The 24,681-nt window shown below is 46.1% G+C and overlaps 1 protein-coding gene across 9 annotated transcripts in view; it reads left to right on the forward strand.

Moving 5' to 3' along the window:
• The window catches only part of CD99 (CD99 molecule (Xg blood group)), a 50,964-nt gene that overhangs the window by 20,969 nt on the left and 5,314 nt on the right, over positions 1-24,681 (forward strand). For 3 of the 9 annotated variants that reach the window (XR_010132632.1, XR_010132633.1, XR_010132634.1), the window contains exons 2-9: positions 2,456-2,488; positions 5,642-5,689; positions 7,696-7,740; positions 8,392-8,460; positions 10,649-10,696; positions 11,338-11,388; positions 14,926-15,039; positions 22,042-23,080. Coding sequence is in view for 5 of the 9 variants with exons in the window: in XM_063703357.1 (XP_063559427.1) it covers positions 2,456-2,488; positions 5,642-5,689; positions 7,696-7,740; positions 8,392-8,460; positions 10,649-10,696; positions 11,338-11,388; positions 14,926-15,039; positions 22,042-22,049 (416 nt within the window). In the remaining 4 variants the exon portion in view is untranslated. Of the gene's footprint in view, positions 1-2,455; positions 2,489-5,641; positions 5,690-7,695; positions 7,741-8,391; positions 8,461-10,648; positions 10,697-11,337; positions 11,389-14,925; positions 15,040-22,041; positions 24,280-24,681 lie in introns of those variants that run through there. The other 6 variants (XM_055377231.2, XM_055377232.2, XM_055377233.2 and 3 more) reach the window with 4 other exon arrangements.

A 24,681-nucleotide genomic window follows, 5' to 3' on the forward strand; every position in this document is an offset into this window, starting at 1 on the left:
CAAGATCATTGCACTCCAGCTTGGGCAACAGAGTGAGACTCTGTCTCAAAAAGAAAAAAGAAGGAAGTCCTGCCGTTTGCAACAACATGGATGGAACTGGAGGACGTGATGTTAAGTGCAGTAAGCCGAGCACAGAAAGACAAATATCGTCTGACCCAAACACGCTTACGTGGAATCTAAAACCATTGAACTCACAGAAGCAGAGTGCAATGGCAGTGACCAAGGGGTTGGGAGTGAGGGGTGGGGGAAATGGGGACATGATGGGTAAAGGGTACAACATTTCCATCAGATAGGAAGGGATAAGTTCAGGGGTCTACTGTACTCAGGGTGACTGTGGTTAGTAAGAATGCATTGCATACTTGAAAATGCCTAAGACAGTAGCTTTGAACTGTTTGCACCACAAATAAATAGGCGAGGTAAGATGTAAATAAAGAAAAAATAATACTTCAAAAAATACAATTACAGATTTCTATGGAAACATATGAACATGAATGCATATATATGTATATATGCGTGTGTCTGTACCTGCCTTATGGTTTATTCTGGATCAGTAGGATCCTCCCTTGCTACCGTCTAAAGATCTGCTGTGTGCTGCAGAAGGAGCTGTAATTGCATTTATGATGTCTGGCAAGTGTCCTGTTGTGGAAACAGCCATTTCAGGGCTCTGAGGTTGTGGAAACGACTCCACTCTGGTTGCCGGCATGGGGCCCACAGAGCTGTTCCGAGGGTTTTGTCTACTTTCTACTTATTGTTGACACACACAGAAACACACAGCCATGAGTACACACACACACAGACATACAAGCAGACGTGGACACACCTACCTGTATGTACATACTCAAAACACACCTTCACACTATACTCACCTACCCATACACACATGTGTGCACAACTACATGTGTGCACACAAACACATGCATACATGCACCTATGCATATGTACACATGGAAACACACCTGCACACTACACACACCTACACATACACACACAAGCCCACAAATGCACACACCCACACATGCACAAACACACAAATGCACACACCCACACATGCACACACAAACACACCTACACATATAAACACGTTGACACAGGCACACATGCAGCTGCACACATGCACATGAAAAACACATATACACACTACACCCGCCTACACATACACACACAAACCCACATATACATGCACCTACACACATGCACACATAACACCTACACACATGCATACAGAACCCACACATACATGCATCTATCCATAGGCACACAGAAACACACCTACACACTGCACACACCTACATATGCACACACAAACCCACATGAACATGCACTGACACATATGCACACAAAAAAACACACTACACACACAGAAACCCACAACATACACCTCCACACTTACACAAAACACGCCTACACATATGCACATACACAAACCCACGCATACATGCACCTGCCTATATGCACCCACAACACATACACGTATGCACACACAGAACCCACCTACACACCCCATACATGCACACAAAACCCACAAATACATACATGTGCACTGCAAATGCCCAAATATACATGCACACGCACACACACATACCCCTGTGACATATGCATGCACACTTCATTTATACATGCAGGAGCATAGCCTGGTCGTTTGCACCTGTTGTGGAACTGGACACACTTCCGGTGTTCACAGGGCTCCTGCGGGTTGTTCTTGGACCGCTCACCACCCACCGCCAGGTGCTTCCTGACGGTTGAGAGATGTTGTATGCCTTTGGTGCTGAGGAGTGGGGACACTGGATGTTGACGATTATCCTAACTCTTCCTCCAGTTGACCAAACAGTCCAAGTCGACTTTTCCAAATTTTCCTGAATTTGGCTTTTCTTCAGTGCACCAGAGATGGCCAGCCACGTTGAAGTAGCATTGAAATTGTTGTAATTAAAGACTGTAGAAACAGGATAGCCTATCAATAATTCAGCATGACAGTTTCCTCATTCCGTGGGATTCCATGAGATTTTTTTTTAAATGCATAATGCATGTGTCTTTCAGGGTTGTCTAGTGTTTCTACTATATTTTGGTTTGTAATTACAGGAAAGTTGCCGATAAAAAAGGGAGAATTTTGTTCCCCATGTTGTTTTCAGTACATATTCAAAATTGTTATTCATCTGTTTGAAAGGAACGGCCTGTTAAGAATAATACACAAAATGATCGTGTTTTTCCACTATTTTAATTTCTACTAAGCTTGAAGGTCATCATTTATTTAAAACCTAGGCTAACATATTCTTACTTTTAGGCATGAAGTGAATATTTAGAATGAGAAGAGAAATCACAGCACCTTGTAAATTTTTTTAAGTTGCTGTTTTAAATATCACAAAAAGTCAGAAAAATCGCATATCTTTTTTATCTCTATAATATTCAAATTTATTTTTATTTTTCTTGTTTCTAAGTTGACTCTTTTTTTCTCTCTTAGATGGTGGTTTCGATTTATCCGATGCCCTTCCTGGTGAGTATCAACATCATTTTTTAAAATCCCATCAATATTTTATGTTAACATAGTATATACAGGCATATCGCAGCCATTTCCAGCTAGGTTCTAGACCACCGCAATAACGGGAGTCATAGCAATTTTTGGCTTCCCAGTACATATAAATGTTATGTTTACTCTCAACTATAGTCTATTAAGTATGCAATAGCATTACTTCTAAAAACAGTATACTCTAATTGAAAATACCTTATTGCTAAAAATTGCAGATACAGAGACAGGAAGTGGGGCACGTGCTGTTGGAAAAAATGGTGCCGAGAGTCTGGCTTGCCACAGGGTTGCTGCAGACCTTCTGTTTGTAAAACACACAGTATTTGCAAAGCACCTTAAGACAAAGTGCGGTGAAGGGGGTCCGCCTGTATGTGTCCGCCTGCCTTATTATAAAAACTAGACTCATAGATGACGAGGAAAAGCAAGATGCCCTCGTTAAGATAAATGAACCACCCTGGTGGAATAATTCACAGTCCTGTGATGGTCAGAGGCCGAGCAAAAACTTGCCAGGTCCTTGGGGAGGGGGCTAGAGGAGGTGAGCAAATGGAGGTCCCCAGGAGAGAGGGGCATCCAGTGCTGGCATCCTCCCTCTGGAAATCGGCACCCGCTCTCTCCATGGGGCCACTCCTTCCTTTTTCTGCAGCTCTTCCTGTCTCCCGCTCCTCACCCAGAGCCCTCGGTGAAGGGCATGGGAAAAGGAATTGAAGGAATTCCGTCTTATCACTCTTATCAGCTTCTGGGTCTTGTCATCCCTTTGTATTTGTTTTCTGGGGCTGCCATAAAAAGGTGCCACCAACTGGGGGCTGAAACCACAGGGATTTATCATCTTCCAGACCTGGACAACAGAAGTCTGAGATCAAGGTGTAGACAGACCCATGCTCCCTCTAGGGGCTCTAGGGGAGGGTCCTTCCTGCCTCTTGCGGCTTCTGGGAGCTCCAGGTGTCCCTGGGCTTGTGGCCGCATCACTCCAGTCTCTGCCTCCTTCTCCATGGGGCCTCCTCCTCTGTGTCTGTGTCTCCTTTTCTTTGTCTTACAAGGATACTTGTCATTGGGTTTAGGGCCACTCTACTCCAGGGTTATCTGATCTCAAGATCCTTCTCTTAAGCACATCTGCAAAGACCCTATTTCCAAATAAAGTCTCATTACCAGGTTTTAGGCTTTAGGATGTAGACATATCTTTTGCGGGGACCACTGCTCAATCCACTGCAGTTATATCCAGTTCTTTTTGGTGGCTCTAGGGGAGGATCCTTCCTGCTTCTCCCAGCTTTTGAGGGCTCCAGGTGTCCCTGTGCTTGTGGCTGCATCACTCTAGGCTCTGCCTTTGTGAACGCTGGTCTCTTCCCTGTGTCTCCATATATCCAAATTTCCTTCCTATAAGGGCACCAGTCATTAGGACCTATCCTAATCTATTATAACCTCATCTTAACTGATTACAACTGCAAAGACCCTGTTTCCAAATAAGATCACCTATTGAGGTTTGGGGTGGGTGTGGATTTTGGAGGAATGCTTTTCAACCCAGGACAGCCCCCTTCTTTTTTTTTTTTTTTTTTTTTCGAGATGGAGTCTCTCTCTGTCACCCAGGCTGGAGTGTAGTGGCACGATCTCGGCTCACTGCAACCTCTGCCTCCCGAGTTCAAGTGATTCTCCTGCCTCTGCCTCCCGAGTAACTGGGATTACAGGCATGCACCGCCATGCCTAGCTAGTTTTTGTATTTTCAGTAGAGACGGGGTTTCATAATGTTGGTCAGGCTGGTTTCGAACTCCTGACCTTGTGATCTGCCCACCTTGGCCTCCCAAAGTGCTGGGATGACAGGCATGAGCCACTGAGCCCAGCCACCCTCTTCACTTTTTTATGTTTTAGTTTTTTTTTTTTTTCTGAGACACTGTCTCGCTGTGTTGCTCAGGTTGGAGTGCAGTGTTGGGATCTTGGCTCACTGCAGCCTTGACCGTCTGGGCTCAAGCAGTCCTCCCACCTCAGCCTGCTGAGTAGCTGGGACTACAGGCATGTGCCACCTCACCTGGTACAGTGAGCAACACGGGGTCTCACTGTGTTGCTCAGGTTGGAGTGCCACAGTGGGATCTTGTCTCACTACAGCCTTGACCATCTGGGTTCGAGCAATCCTGCCACCTCAGCCTCCCAAAGTGCTGAGGCGTGAGAGGATTGCAGACACGAGCCACTGCACCTGGCCAGCTTTTAATTTTATGTCCTGTGGTGCAGTGCACATGGTTTGAGCGGAAACAGTGCTGATGGGGATCATCTCTTTCCTGACCACCTACCCCTTCTTGGCCCTTGGGAACAACCATTCCCTGCAGTGGGAGGTGCCCTTAGTCTTACAGCCTCCACCTGATTTGCCTGATTGGCTTCCATTCTCAGAGGGGGCAGCCTAGGCAGAGGCCTGACGGAGCCAAAAGTGTGTTTCATATGAGAAATGTGAACAGCCTTTCAGCCATCAATCCGGTGTCTCTCCTTCTCATGCATAGATCTCGGGCTCTCTGAAAAGGGCAGTTTTTCTCCTAACTTTGCCATTCTCCTGCCTTCCTGGCTTATGTTTCAGTCATAGTCCCATTCAACGTCAAGAAGTGGACAAGGGCTGGGCACGGTGGCTCACGCCTGTCATCCCAGCACTTTGGGAGGACGAGGTGGGTGGATCACCTGAGGTCAGGAGTTCGAGACCAACCTGGCCAACGTGGTGAAACCCCATCTCTGCTAAAAATACAAAAAATTAGCCGGGAGTGATGGCATGCGCCTGTAAGCCCAGCTACTCGGGAGGCTGAGACAGGAGAATCGCTTGAACCCAGGAGGCAGAGGTTGTGGTGAACGGAGACCACACCATTGCACTCCAGCCTGGGTGACAGAGCAAGACTCGGTCTCAAAAAAAAAAAGAAGTGGAGAAGGGGCTCCTGGTCTCTGTGGAAACCATGGCCGGTAGCAGCCTCTGTGCCTGTCTTCTGGGCTCAAGAGTCGTCCTATAATCCTCAGCTCAGTGTGGGCTGGTGAGAAAAAACAATGCTAAAAACATTCTCCGACTGTTTCCAAGAAAATGAAACATCCTTAACCACAAAAGAGTTGACACTTGTTTTCCCAGCTGCAACTTTTACTAACTGAAATATCTTATCTCTTTAGACAATGAAAACAAGAAACCCACTGCAATCCCCAAGAAACCCGGTGCTGGTGAGAAGGGCTTCTTCCTAGTATGCAAAGAAAAAGAGCAAATCATTTTCTCGGACAGCAGGACGGGACTTAGGCAACTAGAAAGAAGAGAGAAGTGATTTGAGTGCTCCGGCTGGAGTCTGGTTAATAGTTAATACTGGAATTGTGTTATGATGTTACATTTCATGTAGTGATTCCAGTAAGAGAATGGTTGCTGATGTGAAATGTTTCGGGGCCATTTGGACAACATCTCCGTGTGCTTTTATTCTAAGGGTCTGAGTTACTCTGTCTTTAGCTTTTCTTCCCTTTTTTTTTTTTTTTTTTTTTTTTGAGATGGCGTCTCATTCTTGTCTCCCAGGCTGGAGTGCAGTGGTGTGATCTTGGCTCACTGCAACCTCCGCCTCCCGGGTTCGGTGATTCTCCTGCCTCAGATGCCTCAGTAGCTGGGACTGCAGGCACCAGCCACCACACCTGGTTAATTGTTGTATTTTTAGTCGAGACGAGGTTTCACTATGTCAGCCAGGCTGGTCTTGAACTCCTGACTTCAGGCAATATGCCTCCCAAAGTGCTGGGATTACAGCCGTGAGCCACCATGCACGGCCTGTGTCTTTAGATTTCAACTTCCTGGGAGAGAGGGCATTTGGTGCTGAGATCTCCCCCATGATGAGCAACGAGTGAACTCATCTCTCAACCTGTGGGCACACACCTCATTTGTTCTCAGTGCTGTTCTTTCTTTTTTTCCTTTTTTTTTTTGGAGATGGAGTCTCGCTCTGTCGCCCAGGCTGGAGTGCAGTGGCGCAATCTTGGCTCACTGCAAGCTCCGCCTCCCGGGTTCACACCATTCTTCTGCCTCAGCCTCCTGAGTAGCTGGGACTACAGGCACCCGCCACCACACCCAGCTAATTTTTTTGTATTTTTAGTAGAGACGGGGTTTCACCATGTTAGCCAGGGTGGTCTCGATCTCCTGACCTCGTGATCCACCCGCCTCGGCCTCCCAAAGTGCTGGGATTACAGGCATGAGCCGCCACACCTGGCCCTCAATGCTGTTCTTTCAAACAAAAGTCAGAAACGAGGTCCACGTGATGGAATTGCCCAAGGGTCAACCCCACTGGCGGATAAACAGAGTAAAAATGATGCCAAAACTTATGGCATCAGTGTCTTACAGCTAAGACACTGTCTTGTCTTAGCACTTCTGAGTTTTCTAATATAAAACATTAATAGCTCCACTTCATTATTGGGCTTCCTGTCTAGAGTGTCAGCTCATGAGCAAAGGGACCCTGTGTCCCCAGATCCTTAAACTAAGCAATCATGCAGATAGCACCAATGAGTAGGTGTTGAGCGTCTGAATTTATACTATCGTAGTCTCCTTGAGGAAGGGACTGGAAATTCCCATACGTCACTCAGGATGGCTCAGTACATGCTGTTGGGTGGCTGCCAGCAACCATTCCTCCATCTTAGTTGGGTTTTCAAAATCATTCTTCATACTAGAAGACAAGATCTGAGGCCATGGTGAACTGTCACATTAGTTGCGGAGCACATATGGGTTGGTAGAGCCACGTTTTAGACACCCTCTAGGCTAAATCTGATCACAGTCATCTGTCCCCTTCTCTTAGGGTCTACCTTCCAAAGTTGTTAGGGACCTGGGAGGAGAGGACGATGGGATGGGGAGTCAACAGGAGAAAATCATGTGCAGGCAGAATCGGAATTTCAACTTGGTCCAGGCAACACAATTCATTTATAAATTACTTTATTTCTCTCTCTCTCTCCCCACTGCCTCTTCTCTGAGAGCTTCTCTCCTAGCTTTTTCTCTGTCTCTGTCTCTCTGTTTTTTACTCTTTTTATCTGAGAGAATAGTGATGTAAAAATGGTCAGGAATGCACTTTTTCTAATGAGATCCTGGTCAAGCTGATATTCAGAAAAGTATTTAGGAATGTGGGGCCGTGGTGTGTTTTTGATCTGTTCACGAGGTCATTCCTTCCTCGTTTCTCTCTGGAATTTGGTATTAACTGCTCTTTCCCCTCTTTCAGGGGATGACTTTGACTTAGGAGATGCTGTTGTTGATGGAGAAAATGGTGAGTATTATCCTTTAATCTCTTCTGCTGCTGATCTGCTTATTATCACCCAATTATGATCATTTCAGAGAGAATTCTCCCATTTAAATGATAAAGGGAACCAGTTTTCACAGTGGAAACCTAGGGAGATAGGTGTGTTGGTTTGTTCTTGCTGTTGTCGTTGGGTTTTTCTTTACAACCGGCACGTGTGCTTTTATTTTAAAACTCTTACAGTCTTTGGAAGGACATGAGACAAATGTGCCTACCCTGGCCAGGGCTGGCTTCACCAGCATGTGACGTGTGCAGTGGCACAGGACCTCATGGCATGTTGGTTTGCCATGGGAACCATACTGGTTTACTGCTCTGTTGCCGCCATCTTGGAATACTTAAGAAAATTCGAAAAATGGGTCCCACCTTTTTATTTTGGCCCTAGAAATTCTGTAGCTGGTGTGGACACCCACTTTAATTTTTATTAAACGTAGTTGAAATTAAGAACTGTGGCTGAAAGTTGATGGGAGGAAACTGGCAGGAGACTGTGTGTGTACAGGTATCCCCACCAGGACAAAGGCCAAGGTCCAATTTCTGTTCAGGGAACCATCTGTGTGTAAACTGATGTTTCATTTTCTCTACTGCAAGGCACTTAAAATTGCAACTCTCATCTTTCACAAACAGACGACCCACGACCACCGAACCCACCCAAACCGATGCCAAATCCAAACCCCAGCCACCCTGGTTCCTCCGGTAAGAGTCTCTGACCCTGTGGGATGTCTTCACGTTGTTCAGAATTCAGCGATATTTATGTCAGCTGAGAGGAGGTGATTTCAGATGAGTGTGTGCTTACTGTTGACTGCCTGTGCAGTGTAATGCCCATGTTCATGTAATGGAAAATGTACATTTCAAAAATATATATTTAGCTTGGATTTTATTTTTAGTTTGCTTTTTTTTTTTTTGAGACAGAGTCTTGTTCTGTCACCCAGGCTGGAGTGCAGTGGTGCCATCTTGGCTCACTGCAACCTCCACCTACTGGGTTCAAGTGATTCTCCTGCATCAGCCTCCTGAGTAGCTGGAATTACAGGCACACAGTGCCATGCCTGGCTAATTTTTGTATTTTTAGTAGAGACAGGGTTTTGCCATGTTGGCCAGGCTGGTCTCGAACTCCTGACCTCAAGTGATCCACCCACCTTGGCCTCCCAAAAGTGCTGGGATGACAGGTGTGAGCCACTGTGCCTGGACTAGTTTGCTACTTTTATTTCCAAGTTCCATCTTATGGAACTTCTAAAAAATTGCATACAAGAATTTAAATGTAGACTTGATAAAGAGAAAAGTATTGGCATACCCATTCCTTGTGGAGAAGCTAGTGTGTTTTAAATCTTTCTGCCCTTAAATATTTAAGTCAGTTTTTCTGACATATCACAACATTTTCAGCGTAATTCGAATAGCACCAGTTTTTTTTTTTAGCTGAATGGTTGTCGAAAGTTTATATGTTTAGGGTTTTTTGTTTACATATTTAATTTTTAACACAGAAGAATATTAATGATGTCCATATCTTGTTGACATTTTGATGGCTATTTGTGCTAGTATTTTATATATCTTTTTTTTTTCTTTTTTGAGACAGGGTCTCACTCTGTTGTCCAGGCTAGAGTACAGTGGTGTGATCGTATTAAATATAAGAGCATACCACAGCCTCCAACTCCTGGGCTAGAGAGATCCCCCTGCCTCAGCCTTTCAAGTAGCTGGGGCTACAGGCACACAGCATCGTGACCAGTTGGTTTTTTCATTTTTTGTAGAGATGGGGTCTCAGTATGTTGCCCAGGCTGGTCTGAAACTCCTGGCCTCAAGCAGTCCTCTTGCCTCAGCATCCCAAATCTCTGAGATTACAGGCACGAGTCACCTCACCCAGCCTATATATTAATCTAAATGAAATAAATTTTAAATAAAGTTCCAAGTCTTTTGTTTGTACTGCATTGTAACATTACTTTTTGCTTACTGATAGTCCATGAACATTTTTTCATGTCATGTAATCATTTCTATCGTATGAATTTTACTGATAATCGTGTACTATTACATACTACATATATAATTATATACTTCCTTTAACTAATCCCTAATTCTGAAAATGTTATGTTTCTTCTGGCATTTTAGAATTATGAATTAACAAAGCAAATCTGAGTCAACTCCATGCACTATTTTTATTCCTTTGAAGACATTTCTAGCATTCAAATAGTTTAGATCGACGTATATGAGTACTTTCATAGCTTTTGACCTGGGTGTTAATTTGCTGCAGAATTTTACCAATTTATTTTGATGCCAGGGGTGTGTGCAAATGTCCCTGTCTTCACACCATCTCCAATATTAGTTATCACCTAGGAAACCTTTGCAAATAGTGTGAAATTTTCTATCAACTTTCTCCTGGTTTCATGACTTTACTTTTAAAATTAAAAAAAAAAAACCTGCATCAACTGGCCGTGGATACTTCTTATTTTGTGTATTGTATGCTTTGCCTTTTATTCTTATATTCTGATATGACATTATTGATTTATAAGCCTTCTTCATTTATTTACAGACATAAATATTGCCAGCATGCAATATTATGCTCACGTTTTTCCACTTTATTTATGGTTTTTTGTTTTGTTTTGTTTTGAGACTGAGTTTAGATCTTCTTGCCCAGGCTGGAGTGCAGTGGTGCCATCTTGGCTCACTGCAACCTCTACCTCCAGGGTTCAAGTGATTCTCCTGTCTCAGCCTCCCGAGTAGCTGGGATTACATGTGCCCGTCACCACACCCGGCTAATTTTTATATTCTTAGTGGAGATGGGGTTTCACCATGTTGATGAACAGGCCGGTTTTCATGAGTTTTTCCTTTATTCTAAGACATGAAGACCCTTGGAGGAGTTCCAGGTTGACAGGTGATGCTGTATTTTCTTTCCTAGGTAGCTTTTCAGATGCTGACCTTGCGGATGGCATTTCAGGTGGAGAAGGTACAGTTATCTTGTTTTCTGTCTCTTTTCTCTCTCCATCGCATGATGCCCACCTGCTCTGTAGAATAGCACTACAGGGTCTAAACTGTCAGCTCTCTGTGAACTCACAGTGAAATGTTCAGCCATCTCTGTGGGAACTCTGCCTGTTTGCTGAGGCTTCAAGGATGTGGGAAGTAAAGGCTGCCCCGTAGAGGTTCGGTCCTCGGAGAAGAGTTCAGGGCCCAGGCAGCTGTCCCACTTTTCTGAGGGACAGGGCGTGATGAATGGGCCCTTGTCACCACCTCCTCACCCATCCGTTCACCTGTGTGTTCTTGCAAATAGCTAGTGTTGTTTCAGCTTCATTTTAGTAGGCTGTTTTCTGTAATTTAAGGAATGTGAATATTAAAGCCCTGAGAATAGTGATAATGCCTGGGAGTGTGGGTTCTCAGAGTACCCCTAGAGTGTAGCAGGCAGCACCCCAGCTCTGTGGCTGTGTCACATGCACCCTTAGAGTGTAATAGGCAGGACCCCAGCTCTGTAGCTGGGTAACATGTACCCCCGTAGAGTATAAGAAGCAGGACCCCAGCCTCTTCACGGTCCTGGCTGTGAATTTTTCCTTGACCCCAAATCTTCCCATTGCAGACGTTGTTTTTGTCTTGCAGGAAAAGGAGGCAGTGATGGTGGAGGCAGCCACAGGAAAGAAGGGGAAGAGGGTAGGTGCACCTGGCTTCTGTCTTCTTGTCTCTCCCACATGGTGTTGAGAAGGGGAAGCAGAATGTCTGAGAGCTGGCGAACTGCACTGGCATTGGCCTCCTAAAGCTACTGGCAGGAGGCACTGTGCCAGGGTGTTCTGTGCCAAGTGCTCCCAAGTGATGTAGCTGCAGAGGTCCCCCCAGCAAACCAACCCTGCTCCAGGTGCCCACGTGACGCGGATTTTATGTTTGGTCACCTGCCCACGATGCCCTGGCTGGCGACCTGACCCCTACATCACGCTTCACCTTGTCCTTGTGTTTACAAAAGCTCCTACACTCACCCTAACGATCAGAGGCTTGTGATGCAGTATCCTCGGTTGCGCTTGGCCCTTGAGAACGTCAGTAACCAGGTGGGAGGTGGGAATGTGGATCGCTTCCACCCTGGCTGTAACAGGCATTGTGTTCTCCATGGAAGTGCCGGTGATGTATCTCCTGTCTCCTTTTTCATAACCTTTTCCCTTAGATGGGACAAGAAAATAATGACAGACAGAATTCCTTTTAAAACTGTAAAGAAAACAAAATGAGGTAAGAAAGAGAAAGAGAGAAGTAGGGAGGAAGAAAAAAGGGAAGGAGGGAAGGAAAGAAGGAAGGAGGGATGGAGAGAAGGAAGGAAGGAGGGAAGAAGGGAAGGAAGGAAGGGAGGGAAGGAGGGAGGGAAGAAAGGAAAAGAGAGGGAGGGAAAAGAGGGAGGGAAGGAAGGAAAAGAAGGAGGGAGGGAAAAAAGGAAGGAAGGGAGGAGGAAGGAAGGGAGGGAGGAAGGAAGGAAGGAAAAGAGGAAGGGAGGGAGGGAAAAAAGGAAGGAGGAAGGAAGGAAAGAAGGAAGGGAGGAAGGAAGGACAAGAAAGACGGAGGGAGGGAAAAGAAGGAAGGGAGGAGGGAGGAAAGGAAGGAAAGGAAGGGAAGGAAGGAAGAGGAAGGAAGGGAGTGAAGGGAAAGAGGGAGGGAGGGAAGGAAGGAAGGCAGGAGGAAGGAAGGAAGGGGAAGGGAGGAAAGGAAGGAAGGAAAGGAGAAAGGGAAACAGAAGAAAAGGAGGAAAGGAAGGAAAGAGAGAAGGAGAGAGGAGAGGCAGGAGAGAGGGAGGGGCGAGGACAATACCTTCGTATTTTAGTATCTCTCAATTCTCAGGGACTTTGCTTCTAGCAAAATGCCTGGTTTTAAGCAACTTCTTTGGCAGAAGAGATACTAATTTGGCCAAAGATTTTAACACCCGTTTGCCATTTTAATCACTGATAAAATGTGGATTCTTAAAATATGCAACGAATGTTTGTGGAAAAAGAGAAGTGGGTAGTCTACCCTTGTTTTAGGTATTTATTATTTTTATGGGCACAGTTCTTGAACTCTAGGCTTTCTTTGAAGAGGTAGTAATCTGTAGCCCTCACCTAGGACTACAAGGTCATTTTTTTAAAAATAGCTAAGAAAACACATGTCTGGCATGTTTATCTCAGGCCAACGTTCTTGGCCTTCTAGAGAGTTAATGTCTACTATGTCACTTCATCAGGGAGGGGTAGTTAAGCTTGAAAAATCTTTCTATGACATGACTGTGTCCTGCACATATTACAAACTGGCCGAGTGAACACACCACCCGCAGGCCATGTTTGGAGCCAGTGTTTTTGCTGAAAGTCAGACGATTCTCCTTCCCCGTCATGGAGGGCGGAGAAGGTTCTATCTGGAGAAGGGTCCTCTGAAGCTCACATCTGGCGTTTGGAATGAATAATCTCTTCAATGGCCAGGCGCGCTGGCTCATGCCTGTCATCCCAGAACTTTGGGAGGCTGAGGCAGGAGGATTGCTTGAGGCCAAGAGTTCGAAACCAGCCTGGCCAACATGGTGAAACCCCTTTTCTACAAAAAATACAAAAATTAGGCCAGGTGTGGTGGCTCACACCTGTAATCCTAGCACTTCGGGAGGCCAAGGTGGGTGGATCACTTGAGGTCAGGAGTTCGAGACCAGCCTGGCCAAGATGGTGAAACCCCATCTCTATGAGAAATACAAAAATTAGCTGGGCGTGTGGCATGCACCTGTAGTCCTAGCTACTCAGGAGGCACAAGAATTGCTTGAACCCGGGAAGCAGAGGCTGCAGTGAGCTGAACTCGTGCCACTGCACTCCAGCCTGGGTGACAAAGTAAGACTGCATTTCAAAAAAAAAAAAAAAAAAACTAGCCAGGGGTGGTGGCACACACCTGTAATCCCAGCTACTTGGGAGGCTGAGGCAGGAGAATAGCTTGAACCCGGGACGCAGAGGTTGCAGTGAGCCGAGATCGCACCACTGCACTCCAGCCTGGGCAACAGAGCAAGACTCTGTCTCCCGGCCAAAAAAAAAGAATTATTGCTGGAATAACATAAAAAAAAAAAAAGGCTGAGTGTGGTGGCTCATGCGTGTAATCCCAGCATTTTGGGAGGCCTAGGCAGCAGGCAGGTTGCTTTAGGCTGGGAGTTGGAGATCAGACTGGGCAACACAGCAAGACCCCAATTCTATAAAACCACAGTAATTAACCAGGCATGGTGGTGCACACCTGTAGTCCCAGCTACTCGGAAGGCTGAAGTGGGAGGATCTCATGAGCCCAGGAGCTCGAGATTGCAGTGAGCTGTGATTACATCATTGCACTCCAGCCTGTTTGACAGAGCAAGAACCCATCTCAAAATAATACACAATAATAATAATTAATTAAATAGAGATAGATTTAAAATGTTTGCATTGAAACCCAAAGCTATCTTCAAGGGGTGAAAAAGGAGCATTCTAACGATACAAAACGCATTGGCAAATGCCCCAAGCATTGCAGGTCTTTGCTTCTTTATCTTCTGCCCCTGCCTGGGCTCTTTCCTCCTGGTTTGATGTCCAGCTCTCTCTTTCTTTTTTGTTTTGTTTTGTTTTGAGATGGTGAATTGCTCTGTCGCCCAGGCTGGAGTGCAGCGGCACAATCTCGGCTCACTGCAACCTCTGCCTCCCGGGTTCAAGTGATTCTCTGGACTCAGCCTCCTGAGTAGCTGGGATTAAAGGCACCCACCCTTACTCCCGGCTAATTTTTGTATTTTTCATAGAGACGGGTTTTACCGTGTTGACCAGGCTGGTCTCAAACTCCTGACCTCAGGCGATCCACCTGCCTCGGCCTCCCAAAGTGCTGGGATTACAGGCGTGAGCCACCACGCCCAGCCCCAGCTCTCTTTCCATCTGTCTTCGTCTTTTTTTGTCTCTGCCTTGGTTCTGCTGAGCTTCTGCCCGTACCTCGCTGGCCTCTCTTCATGTCTCTTTTCTCCTGCTCCACTCCCTCCATGGTCCGACCAGGTCTGCCCAGCACGTGCAATGGGAGATTGTGCCTTGCTTTGCCTTCCTGTGTATCATTCTCGGCATGCTTCCTTTGCAAATCGGTCAGCTCAGGCGTCTGAGATGTTCTGAGGATCTTGGCGCTCTCAGACTGACTGTCTCTGCCAGCCACTGCCCCCTGGGATCTTCTCTGCACCGTGCGTGTCTCAATCACGATGCTGTGTGCTTCCTCCTGCAGCCGACGCCCCAGGCGTGATCCCCGGGATTGTGGGGGCTGTCGTGGTCGCCGTGGCTGGAGCCATCTCTAGCTTCATTGCTTACCAGAAAAAGAAGCTATGCTTCAAAGAAAATGGTGAGTCTCGCTCCGCCGGTGCCTCTCCTTCATGCGTTGCTGATTGGAAAACTGTGCTTTCTTTAAAAGGCAGAAACCAAACTCGGGCTGGCTTGAAACAGGTGCACGATGGCTGATGGTTCGTGAAACTGCTAAAACTCTGGAATCGAACCTTCTGGCTTTGATTTCAGGGCTGTTCTGCCTTGTGTTTTGTTGTGTGAAAGTTTACAAGTTCCCCACTGCTGCAGCGCTTGGGTTGTTTACGTCTACCAAGTGGGAAATGGTTGGTACATATGCCGCGGAATTGTTGCTGGGGTTAGAGACAGTCCTGCAGGAAAGCCGCTACAAGTTACCCTGCAGAGAGCAAAGGTGGAAGACACTTAGCTCTGATCATTCCTGCCCTGTTATTTACAACCGATGTCATCATCAGGAGGAGAGCCGTGACCAGGGGGCCGCCACGGTCCTTTCTCCACCCAGGAGAGTTAAGTTAAAACCCGGCACAAGGCCGGACATGGTGGCTCACACCTGTAATCCCAGCACTTTGGGAGGCCGAGACGGGCAGATCACAAGGTCAGGAGGAGATCGAGACCATCCTGGGTAACATGGTGAAACCCCGTCTCTACTAAAAATACAAAAAATTAGCCGGGCGTGGTGGCGGGCGTCTGTAGTCCCAGCTACTCGGAAGGCTGAGGCAGGAGAATGGTGTGAACCTGGGAGGCAGAGCTTGCAGTGAGCTGAGATCATGTGACTGCACTCCAGCCTGGGCAACAGAGTGAGACTCCGTCTCAAAAAACAAAACAAAACAAAAACCAGCACAGCGGATTCCCTTTCTGTTAGTACCAAAAACCCACAGGCACGCAGGACCTGGGAAGTTTCTTGGGTCGGGACTAAAATTTACAGGGGAATTAGGAGGAAGACATACTCACCATTGCAATCCTCCTAGGTCAGTCGGCAGGCTCTTTGGGACCTTGTATTCAAAAGTCCCTAAATCATTTAGGATCCGCCGTGAAGCTGGGAAGTAAACCCTGCTATTTGGAACACAGCTAACGTGCATGCATCACTGGGCACTTACATTTAGCTCTTGCCTTCCCTCTTGCATGACCAAGCATTGTGGTTTGCAGGAATCCCATCGACCGGGAACAGCTACTCTTATTTTTTATTTCTTGAGACAGAGTTTCGCTCTGTTGCCCAGGCTGGAGTGCAGTGGCGCGATCTCAGCTCACTGCAATCTCCACCCCACAGGTTCAAGTGATTCTCCTGCCTCAGCCTCCTGAGTAGCTGGGATTATAGGCACCCGCCACCACGCCCGGCTAATTTCTGTATTTTTAGTAGAGATGGGGTCTCACCATGTTGGCCAGGCTGGTCTCCAACTCCTCACCTCAAGTGATCCACCCGCCTCGGCCTCCCAAAGTCTTGGGATTATAGGCGTGAGGCACCACACCCGGCCAACAGCTACTGTTTTATGGAGGAGCCCCTGGGGTCCCTCACGCCTCTGGGTGTCTGAACTTCTCACCCTACTTAGATCTTAAGTCCTTATTCATTCTTGGTCACTGATGTCATTCACCCAAAGCACTGCCTCCTGAAGATTTTAGAGGGATTCCTAGAACATTTGAATAGATGCTGGTGTGGACAAAGTTAGACTGTAGGGGTGGAGTTTCCCCGTAATCTCCCATCATTCCAGCATTTGACATCCACAAACATTATTTAGAGCGTGAAATGGAGAGTCCTAAACAGCTTTCGGATCTCAAGGCTTTAAATGAGCTGCTCGTGTTTATTTCCCCGTTCTTGCTGTGGGGTTTTGGGCAGTGCGTGGAAGACAATTGCCTCCTACCTGGTGGGCAGACTAGTGGGAAATGGTGTTTGGTTGTTTCTTTTTTTTTTTTTTTTTTTTTTTGAGATGGAGTCTCACTCTGTCACCCAGGCTGGAATGCAATGGCTCCATCTTGGCTCACTGCAAGCTCCACCTCCCGGGTTCTCCTGCCTCAGCCTCCCGAGTAGCTGGGATTACAGATGTGCACCACCACGCACAGCTAATTTTTGTTTTTTTAGTAGAGATGGAGTTTCGTCATGTTGGTCAGGCTGGTCTCGAACTCCTGACCTTGGATGATCCGCCCGCCTTGACCTCCCAAAGTGTTGGGATTGCAGGCATGAGCCACCATGCCCAGCTGGTGTTTGGTTGATTGAATGGCAGTTTTGAGCGGGACCCAAATGGACAGATGACCACATTCAAGGAGATGCCTATAAGAGACGTACAATTAGAATCACGTTGGAAAAAAGCAAACAGCAAAACATTCTTCTCCCCTCTTGCTTCTTCTAGAAGTAGCGGAGGGGTTAAAACAGTAGGGACTCAATGGAAGGGAATTTTTGTTTGCTTTTCAATGACATTTCTTTTTCTTTTCTGAAACTGTTCAACTCACAGCATAATATTCAACCAGGAGGTGAGGAAGGCTTGTTTGCCAGGACAGGATGCGTAATATTCTAGATGTTGTATTTCAAACTCTCTGGCTTTTTTTTTTTTTTTTTTTGAGACAGAGTCTCGCTCTATCGCCCAGAATGGAGTGCAGTGGTGCAATCTTGGCTCACTGCAACCTCAGCCTCGCGGGTTCAAGCAATTCTCCTGCCTCAGCCTCCGAAGTAACTGGAATTACAGGTGTGCATCACCACACCCGGCTAATTTTTGTATTTTTAGTAGAGATGGGGGTTCACCATGTTGGTCACACTGGTCTCGAACTTGTGACCTCAGGTGGTTCCCCCCACCCATCTTGGCCTCCCAAAGTGTTGGGATTATAGGCGTGAGTCAAAGCACCCGGCCTCTTTCTTAGAATCCCAGACAATTATTGAACACTTTTGCATTAAACTACAAAGTCTCTGATTGATGATTCTCTGAACATCTTTAGGTCAACCCAAACTGGATTCATGAGTTGCAAAGGATGTTTATTACCTTGTGCGTGCAGACGTAGGAACTTTTGGGATCTTGTAAGCGTATTTCATATTCACATCCTGTATTAGTCCGTTTTCACACTGCTATGAAGAACTGCCTAAGACTGGATAATTCATGAAGGAAAGAGGATTAATTGATTCACAGTTCAGCATGGCTGGGGAGGCCTCAGGAAACTTACAATCATGGCAGAAGGGGACGCAAGGCACCATCCCATTATCACGAGAACAGCATGGGGGAACGTTCGCTATGGTTCAGTGACCCCCACCTGGTCTCTCCCTGGACACGTGGGGATTATGGGAATTACAATTTAAGATGAGATTTGGGTGGGGACACAGAGGCTCACCATATCACATCTGAAGACACACAAACTTGGGAAAGCACCCAGGAGGCTTAATAGACTTGGTTTTGTCAAAAATTTGGAAATAGAATTGGGAAAAGGAAAAACAACTTTTCCTCTACCTTATCTGCCCCGCCACCCCTGGGTCTTGGTCTTGGGTGGAAGCATTATCTTTGTTTATTGCAGCAGGTGGGGCAGGCATGAACAATGAAAGCTCTCACTGGGTAGAAACAATTTTCCTAGATTCTGCAAGAACAAAAGCAAATATGTCCTGGCGAGGTGGCCCACACCTGTAATCCCAGTGCTTTGGGAGTCCAAGGAAAGAGGATTGCTTGAGCCCAGGAGTTCAAGATCAGCCAGGGCAACATAGTGAAACCTCATCTCTACAAAAAATGTAAAAAATTAGCTGGGCGTGCTTGCGCCTGCCTGTGGTCCCAACTACTCTGGAGGCTGAGGTGTGAGGATTGCTTGAGCCCAGGAATTGGAGGCTGCAGTAAGCCATGATTGCACCACTGCACTCCAGCCTGGACGACAGACAGAGACCCTGTCTCTAGATATAAAAATAAAAATACCTTTTTTTTTTTTTTGAGACGGAGTCTTACTCTGTCACCCAGGCTGGAGTGCGATGGCGTGATCTCGGCTCACTGCAGCCTCTGCCTCCCAGGTTCAAGTGACTCTCCTGCCTCAGCCTCCCGAGCAGCTGGGACTACAGGCGCATGCCACCACGTCCAGCTAATTTTTCATATTTTTAGTAGAGACGGAGTTTTGCTGTGTTAGCCAGGATGGTCTTGATCTCCTGACCTCGTGATCCACCTGCCTTGGCCTCCCAAAGTGCTAGAATTACAGGCATGAGCCACCGTGCCCGGCCCCCAAAATAATTTTTTTTAAAAAAGCATCCTTTCTGAAGAATTGGCTCAGGGGAGTCCAAGATTCACTTTATACTAATGAGATGCTAGGCTAATTTTCTTCTAATATTTTCTATAAGTCTCTTATTCTGATGCCAAATTAACAGAAGGTCCAACTTTCAATTCCTGGTTTGCTTTCTAGTTATCCGGGGATTGATTTTCTTGGCCTTTTGTAAATGCACAAAGCAAAGGGCCAAAAAGAAAATAAAGCATAACAAAGAGAAGCAAGAGATGGTGAAACCCCGTCTCTACTAAAAATACAAGAATTAGCTGTGCGTGATGGTGGGCACCTGTAATATCCCAGCTACTTGGGAGGCTGAGGCAGGGAATTGCTTGAACCCGGGAGGCAGAGGTTACAGTGAGCCAAGATTGTGCCACCGCACTCCAGCCTGGACAACAGAGTGAGACTCTGTCTCAAAAAAAAAAAAAAAAGAGAAAGAAAACAAAAACAAGGCACTCTTCTATAAATACCAAGACCCTACCTCAAAAGAGGACCTTTCCAACTGCATCCACTCACAGCTTGGTTTTTATACCTGAATTACAAAATGAGTTTAATATTTATCTCAGTGACATGGTTTTGTTAGTAGACATGGAATTGCGATGTTGGATCGAGTTATCCGGAAGACGAAAGATGTCAGAGCCCTCAGCCTCTGGGGCAGGATTTTGCTTTATGGGTTCGATTTCCGCGATGGTGATTTTGAGATCTGGCAACCCCATAGGTTCATGGGGAGCTTGGAGATTTCATAAGAAGGATGTGAGTATAGCATGCCCTGGTCCTTCAAGAAACCATGGGCCAGGCGCGGTGGCTTACGCCTGTAATCCCAGCACTTTGGGAGGCCAAGGCGGGTGGATCACCTGAGGTCAGGAGTTTGAGACCAGCCTGGCCAACATGGTGAAACCCTGGCTCTACTAAAAATACAAAAATTAGCCGGGCATGGTGGTGCACACATGTAATTCCAGGTACTCGGGAGGCTGAGGCAAGAGAATCGCTTGAACGCAGGAGGCAGAGTTGCAGTGAGCCGAGATTGAGCCACTGCACTCCAGCCTGGGGACAAGAGTGAGACTTTGTCTCAAAAAGGAAAAGAAAAGAAAAGAAACCATGCCCAGTTTTGGGGATACTGTTATTCTACCAGACAGGCTCATTTTCCGGGACTGTGTCATTGCATTGAAATCTGTGGTGTTTGTTAAATTTGTATTAAAATGAGTCCCAGGCGAGTGAGTAGACATAGGTGAGTCTTCGGCATCTTTCCAACAAGGAGATGCCTTTATCAAATCCTGTGACTTGATATAGATTTACTGAGAAGCTTTGCAGTGTTATATTTTGGGGTTCACGGATTAGAAACTCCTTGTGGAATCGGATGGCTCTGTCTGTTATAGGTTGGTGCAAAAGTAACTGCAGTTTATGCCATTAAAAGTAATAGCAACATAGCAAGACCTCGTGTCTACAAAAAACGTAAAAAAAAAAAAAAATTAGCTGAGTGTGGTGGCTCCCAGCTAATTTTTTACCTTTTTTTGTAGAGACAGAGTCTTGCTATGTTGCCATTACTTTTAATGGCAAAAACCACAATTACTTTTGCACCAGCCTCCCTTCCTCCCTTCCTACAGATTTGAGTTTGTGGTGCTTGGGCTTCTCCTGGTTTTTGTCCATGTGATACGAAGGGGCCTGTTTAAGCTGCTTCTCTCATGCACTCGGGGTCTGTGACTTCACATCTGGGTGTGTTGGCTTCGCGGAGGGCCTGGCTCAGACCGCTAACCGCACGGAGCCTGACCGCTTCCCACAGAGCCCGGCTTCCGTGGCTGGCAAGGGGTGTTCAGGTTGCTGTCCTTTGGCTGTGGTGGCTGGTCCTACTGCTCTGTTTACCAGGGCCCTGGGCTCACAGTGGGTTTCTTGAGGCTTTGGCAAGATGGGCGATTGGCTCTCCCTGTCTCCTTCTTTCTCTTTCTTCTTCTCTGCCTTTCTTCCTTCCCTCCTCCTTTCTTTGCCCCTCCCTCCTTCTTTTCTCTCTTCCTTCCCTGCTGTTCTCTTTCTTCCTTTGCCCTCAGTTCTCCCTCTCTCTTTTCATTCTTTCTTGAACTCTCCCTCTTTCTTCCTCCCTCCCTCCCTTCTTTTCCTGCTTTTCCTTTTTCTCTCTTCCTTTTCTCTATCTCTTCCTTTCTTCCTTCTCTTTTCTTCTTATGTACCTCTTTCTTTTTTCTCTCTTCTTTCCTTCCTTCCTTTCTTTCCGTCCCTCCCTCCTTCTTTCCTTTTTCCTCCCTCCATCCGTTCCTCCTTTCCTTCCTTCCTTTTTTCCTCTGTATTCTTTCTGTCTCTCTTCATCCATCTCTCCTTTTCTTACATGCCTCTTTTCTTCCTTCCTTCTTTCTTCTCTCCCTCCTTCCCTTCTTTCCTTCCTTCCTTCCCTTCCTCCTTCCCTCTCTCCTTCCCTTCCTCCCTCCCTCATTTCCTTCCTCCCTGCTTCACTTCTTCCTCCCTCCCTTCCTCCATACCTCCCTGCTTCCTTTTTTCCAACCTCCTTCCCTCCTCGTTCCTTCCCTCTCTTTCTGCCTTCCTCCCTTCCTCCCTCCCTTTCTCCCATCGCTTCTTCCTTCTTCCCTCCTGCTCTCCCTGTTCCCTGCCTCCCTCCCTGCCTTCCTCTGTCTCTCCCTTCCTCCACTCCTTAATTTTGGTTTCCACTTCCCACTCTCACACTTTGAGCCTCTATCCCATTACTTCCTTGCTCAGAGCAGCTCTTTCTAACACCTCCCTGCTGCTGGGAGCCCCAGCGCACAGCAAAAGCAGACCCAGCACCAGTTTACTTTTTTTATTATTATTTTTTGTCTTTTTCAACCTTCCATTTCAGATGGCTGAAGACCTAGGGGTGAGCAGAGAACCCAGCCCAGGCCTGCGGAGCGTCCTGACCGTAATCGTTTTATCTGCTAAGACATAGCCTTAAAGCAAACCCTTCCATCTGCGCTCCCCTCGCCCTGCTGGCAAATTCCCACCACGATGGGATTCTCAATCACATGGCAGATTCTCTGCCTTCAGTTCCATATGCTTTTGCCTTTCTTGATGCACAGAAGCTCATTATAGCAAATCATATTTCTGCATAAGAGCCTCAGAAAATGAAGAGAAATGCAGATATTTTCTTTTAAACGTAAATCTAACAGAAACAGGGCAGTGACTTCCATGTTTTAATGAGTTTTGTCCCTAAGTCCATCCCTGCCAAGGGAACAAACTGGGGCCCAGGGTGGCCACCCTCTTCCCTGCAGTGTCCTAGGTTAAGCTCACTCACGTCCTAAGGATTTGACCTTCCAGGTCATGCATGGATTTTTAAATCTTCAACGTTTTCGGCCGTGGACTTGCATTTCTCACTGCACTTCCTATGAAGCGGTTCTTAACTCTTTCTGTGATCAGTGTTCCAAACAGGTGCACATCTTGGTTCCTAGAAAAACAAAATTCATACGTTGAAGAATCACCTAAACATCTCCTGATCTTCACACTGTAAGGCGTGTTGGGAATTGGTGGGTGGTCAGGTCCCTATTCACACATTTGAGCATGGAGCCTCTGCGGCCGTCTTCCTTGGATTCTCTCATATCCCTGAAAAACACAAATTGTACCTGGATTTTCCTTCTGTTTCCAAAGTCCACCAACTTGTTCTTCAATGTAATTGATTTTAACTTTTTTTCTTTCTTTTACTTTTCTTATTTTTTTCTTTCTTTTCTTTTTTTCTTATTTCTTTTCCTTCTATTTATTTTACTTTTCTTATTTGTTATATTTCTTTTTCTTTTCTTCTTTTTTCATTTTTCTTTTTTTTTCTTTTTTGAATTGAAGTCTCACTCTGTTGCCCAGGCTGGAGTGCAGTGGTGCAATCTTGGCTCACTGCAGCCTCCACCTCCTGGGTTCAAGCGATTCTCCTGCCTCAGCCTCCCGAGTAGCTGGGACTACAGGCGCGCACCACCACACCCAGCTAATTTTTGTATTTTTAGTAGAGACGGGGTTTCTCCATGTTGGCCAGGCTGATCTCGAACTTCTGACCTCAGGTGATCTGCCTGCCTCAACTTTCCAAAGTGCTGGGATTACAGGTGTGAGCCACTGTGCCTGGCCCTTTTTCTTTTTGCTTTTTTTTTTTCTCTTATTTCTTTTTTCTTATTTGTTTTCCTTTTTGCTTTTTCTTTTTATCTTATTTCTTTTACTTATTTTTCTTTTTTTACTTTTATTTCTTCTCCGTTTTTCCTCATTCTTTTCCTCTTATTTCTTTGACTTTTCTGATTTCTTTTTTCTTCTTATTTTCCTTTTTTTTCATATTCCTTTTAATTTTTTCTTACTTCTTTTACTTTTCTTATTTGCCCTCTTGTGGAAATGAGGCACAGCCTCCCTTATGGTTGAGCCATAGTTCTAGCTGAGCACGGATGGTTTGATCCTCCTGTGTTGGGGCACTGTATGGTGTGAGGGCACAAAACCTTGACCCACATGGGTCTGGTCACCTTCTCACAGAGGTCACCTTTACAGCCCCCCAGCTCTTTGAAGGATGTGTCCCAAGGTGTCTCAAGTCTGATGCAATGAAAGCTGCCCCCCATTGACCACAGGACTGAGTCCAGAATGTCCTGCGTGTTTCCCAGAGTGTCTGTCCTAACACCGCTTAAAGATTAGCCACTGCTAGACAGTGATCCTCAGGTATATGGTCTCAGGATTGGCCCCAAGTACATGGTGTGTGTGTGTGTATAAATATATCTTCACAAAGCATAGGGACCCATTAAAGCCATATTGCTTTGCTGAATGGTTCTAATAGCTACAGATGATTTCTAGCCTGAAAGAAAAGCACCACGAATTGTTTGAAGTTGACTTGTCAGATGTGGCATGCTCGGTCTAAGTTTTGACAGGAAAGGTATGTGGGTAGGGGTGTACGGAGCATCTCATGAGACCAGTTCTCCTCCTGACAGGTCCGTGATGTCGGAACTGTTGCCCCAGATGGACTTTGCCCTTGTGAGACTTTATACTTTTCAATGGACTTTTTCCCTCTTTAAAACTCGCCAGCTTTTATGTAGTGTTTTATAAAATTACAGGAATAAAAAGAATATCTTTTATGCTTTTTAACCAATGAGGGGAGAGGGAGAAATTATTTGTCCTCTGAAATGAATGCAGGTTTTCAATTTCTAGCCAGGACAGTTTGCTGCAAAATGCACCCGTGTTGACAACTTGTGACTGGCAGAACAAATGACATTTGTGGTGAACATTTTCGGATCATTTCGAATGTTCTTCTCTTCGGGGGGTTTTCCTCTCTTTTTCTTAAATCAAAGAATTTGGCCTCTTTATGTGGGAGTCATTTAGTGGTTAGGGAGAACAGTTGAAACTGTGGAGTTCACGTAGCATAAACTGGCAAGGCTGTCTCTGCTGCTGTCATTAAAAGTTACGCTGCTGGCTTGGCACGGTGGTTCACACCTGTAATCCCAGCATTTTGGGAGGCCGAGGTGGGCAGATCACGAAGTCAGGAGATCGAGAC

Source organism: Gorilla gorilla, chromosome Y, assembly GCF_029281585.2.
Source record: "Gorilla gorilla gorilla isolate KB3781 chromosome Y, NHGRI_mGorGor1-v2.1_pri, whole genome shotgun sequence".
NCBI lineage: Eukaryota > Metazoa > Chordata > Mammalia > Primates > Hominidae > Gorilla > Gorilla gorilla.